Genomic DNA, 2,746 nt, shown 5'->3' with positions numbered 1-2,746 from the left:
ATTTAATTTTATACGATAAAGTGTCATTTTATGTTGAAAAAAAAATACAGGTTGTATCGTTAATTTGAACAAAATATAAAATAATTAATACTTTTCTATTTAAAAAATAAAAGTTGAATTAAACCGTAAACTGACCTAAAATATTGGGATTTTATCGGGATTTTCATTTAAAAAATTATAAAATTTTGTTATTTACTTAAATAGGTGTAATTTTATTTATTCTATTAAAAATTAGATTTTAATGATCAACCAAGTTTCTAACATTTTTATTTGTCAAATATGGATTTAAAAAAACAAACAAGTTAATAGTTAACCTATTTATTTAATTGGGTTGGACTCAACCCATTTAATTAAAACGTCAGGTTGGGTTGAGATTCTTAACTCATTTAAAATCTTAAACCATATCGGTTTGTGAACCCCGTATTGCCATGGTTGTACTAAATCGTGTGTGTGAGTGTTTATTGATCATGTTTCTCTTTTTAGAAACAATGTTGAGAAAAGGTCAGGAAATTAAAACAAAAATAAATTATAGCAAATTTATAAAAATTAGGAATCAATGTGGCAAATAATATTTTCTAAACTTAACTTGCTAAGTCATTAATATTTAAATTTAAAAAATTAATATTTAGAGGGTGTTTAATAGTTTTTTTTGAACCTGTAAACTAGCATACTTCTAAAACCACCTATCTCGCTTAACGAGACTTGAACCCATCACCTTTCATTTGAGAGTGTCACTTTACCGCTATTGATACGGAGTCAAGACCTAATTGAGTTAGAGACAATTTTTACTGACCGATAAAAGGCAAACCAAAGGCTACATGACCGAGTTGGAATTAAATAATTGTGGTATCGAGCTTTGAATATGACCTAGTGAAAAACCAGACTCCAATAAAAAAGAATATCAAACAACCTTTATATATAGTTTATTCTATTAAATAGCATCCATATCAAAGTTACTATATTGTTTGTTTATCTTATACATAGTTCATCAAATTTAATCACATCCATATTAAGCTTACTATATTGTTAGTTTAACATAATCATTGAAAAAGTTCTCACAAAAAATTTGTAAATTAATTAGCTTTGGTGAAAAAACTTTAAATGAAAAAACTCCTATTATAAAGAAGAAAATTTTTTCAAGTTATTTTTTCAAAATGATTTTTTTTTTTTAAATCTCCGATTAGATGCTCTAAAAGTGTAAAGGTATACGATCAAAATATCATTATATTTGGTTATAATATAGGAAGAATACATTATAGAAAGAAATCCGATAACAAAACTCATACTTCTAAACATGAACCAGTAGATCTTTCATTATTGATAAGATGATACATCATAAAGTGAAATTCATAAAAAAAAGGATTACTTGCGTGCTATATATATAATGTAAACTTCATTATATTTAATTATTATTGTGCAAAACACTTACTCAAACCTCCTTGACTTGGGTTTCCTTAGTCACATCCCCTTCAACTACTTTAGCATCCTTTGCCACACCCACATCTTTCTTCACATCCTCAACTTGAAAAGCCGACACTGGAAAAGTTCTATATAAGCCAGAAGTGGCCTGGAAACTGATCTTATCAGGGTTGGATTCATTAACAGTTATATCACTAAGTGTGATCCACAGCATAAGCTCCTTAGTCTTAACACCCGTAAGTTTCTTGATCTTCCCCTTCTCTATGGTCGCCGTTACTTCTGTTCCATATGATACAAGCTTTCCGATTTTTTCAAACTTGTGTTTCTTCTCTTTCTTTTGCTTAAGCCACACAAAGCCGGTGTCTTTCACATAACCACATTCCTCGATGTCTTCTAAAGGCAAGAGACCATTGGGAAGTGACATTTCTGTGAGCAGAAACTTAGATTTTTCTTGACAGATTGCATCCCCATGGTAGACTTCTGAAGCAGATGCTCTAATTTCGTCTGTCACTAGAGACATTTTTGGTTTAATTTGGATTGGGAATTTGGTTTTATAGATCTTTGTTTGTTCTTGCGGTTTGGGATGAATGTATGGAAAGGGGTTATGCTTCTTATATAATTCGATCCGTATATAATTGGTCAAGGTCCATGTCGTAATTACGAATATGCCATTTTTAAATTCTTTTCTAGATACGCTTAAAAAAATAATAATAAAAAAATACATAGATGTAACACACTAAAACGACATCGCAGAAGGGTTTTTGTCTTTTTGATAGAATTGACTTTTCTATTTTAATCATATATTTTCACTTTTCAGGTTCTTAACAAACTCCATGTTTATAACATCTTACCAAAAAATAACTTTTAAAGCCAAAGATTAAATAATAAAAATATTTCTAATTTCAAGTAAAGGCCTCAATTTTACTGGAAAAACTATATCAACGTCGTCTTGTCACGCCCCGTGCCTAATAACAATGTCATTAGGCTTTTCGTAATGAAGTAGCGCATCACGTCATGACACACGCCATAGCGCCTTTTAAACATTTATTTATATATATATATATATATATATATATATATATATATATATATATATATATATATATATAACTCAAAAGTATTTTATCACTTGTTTATATTAAGTCTCTTTCTAATTTGAGTAACTATTTTTAAAATACATTATAACAAACAAGAAAAAGAGAAAACTTGGATATTGTCACTTTCGTCCTACTTTGAGTAATGTAGTGTGACCGACACCAATTTATCTACTCCTAAAAAATAAATCAAATGGGTTTTACATTTTATTGTTTTAAAATAAATATTGTTA

General features: G+C 28.7%; 1 protein-coding gene across 1 annotated transcript; it reads right to left on the bottom strand.

Annotated features, from left to right (window-relative positions):
• Window positions 1-1,206: 1,206 nt before the first annotated feature.
• On the bottom strand, window positions 1,207-2,016 carry LOC111881842 (uncharacterized). The gene has a single exon (XM_023878232.3). It carries the CDS (start codon window positions 1,937-1,939, stop codon window positions 1,430-1,432), a length of 510 nt encoding a protein of 169 aa, XP_023734000.1. The 5' UTR covers window positions 1,940-2,016; the 3' UTR covers window positions 1,207-1,429.
• Between the last annotated feature and the right edge of the window lie 730 nt (window positions 2,017-2,746).

Source organism: Lactuca sativa, chromosome 5 (genome assembly GCF_002870075.4).
Source record: "Lactuca sativa cultivar Salinas chromosome 5, Lsat_Salinas_v11, whole genome shotgun sequence".
NCBI classification, from domain to species: Eukaryota; Viridiplantae; Streptophyta; class Magnoliopsida; order Asterales; family Asteraceae; genus Lactuca; species Lactuca sativa.
This window is presented reverse-complemented; position numbering and strand designations above follow the sequence as displayed.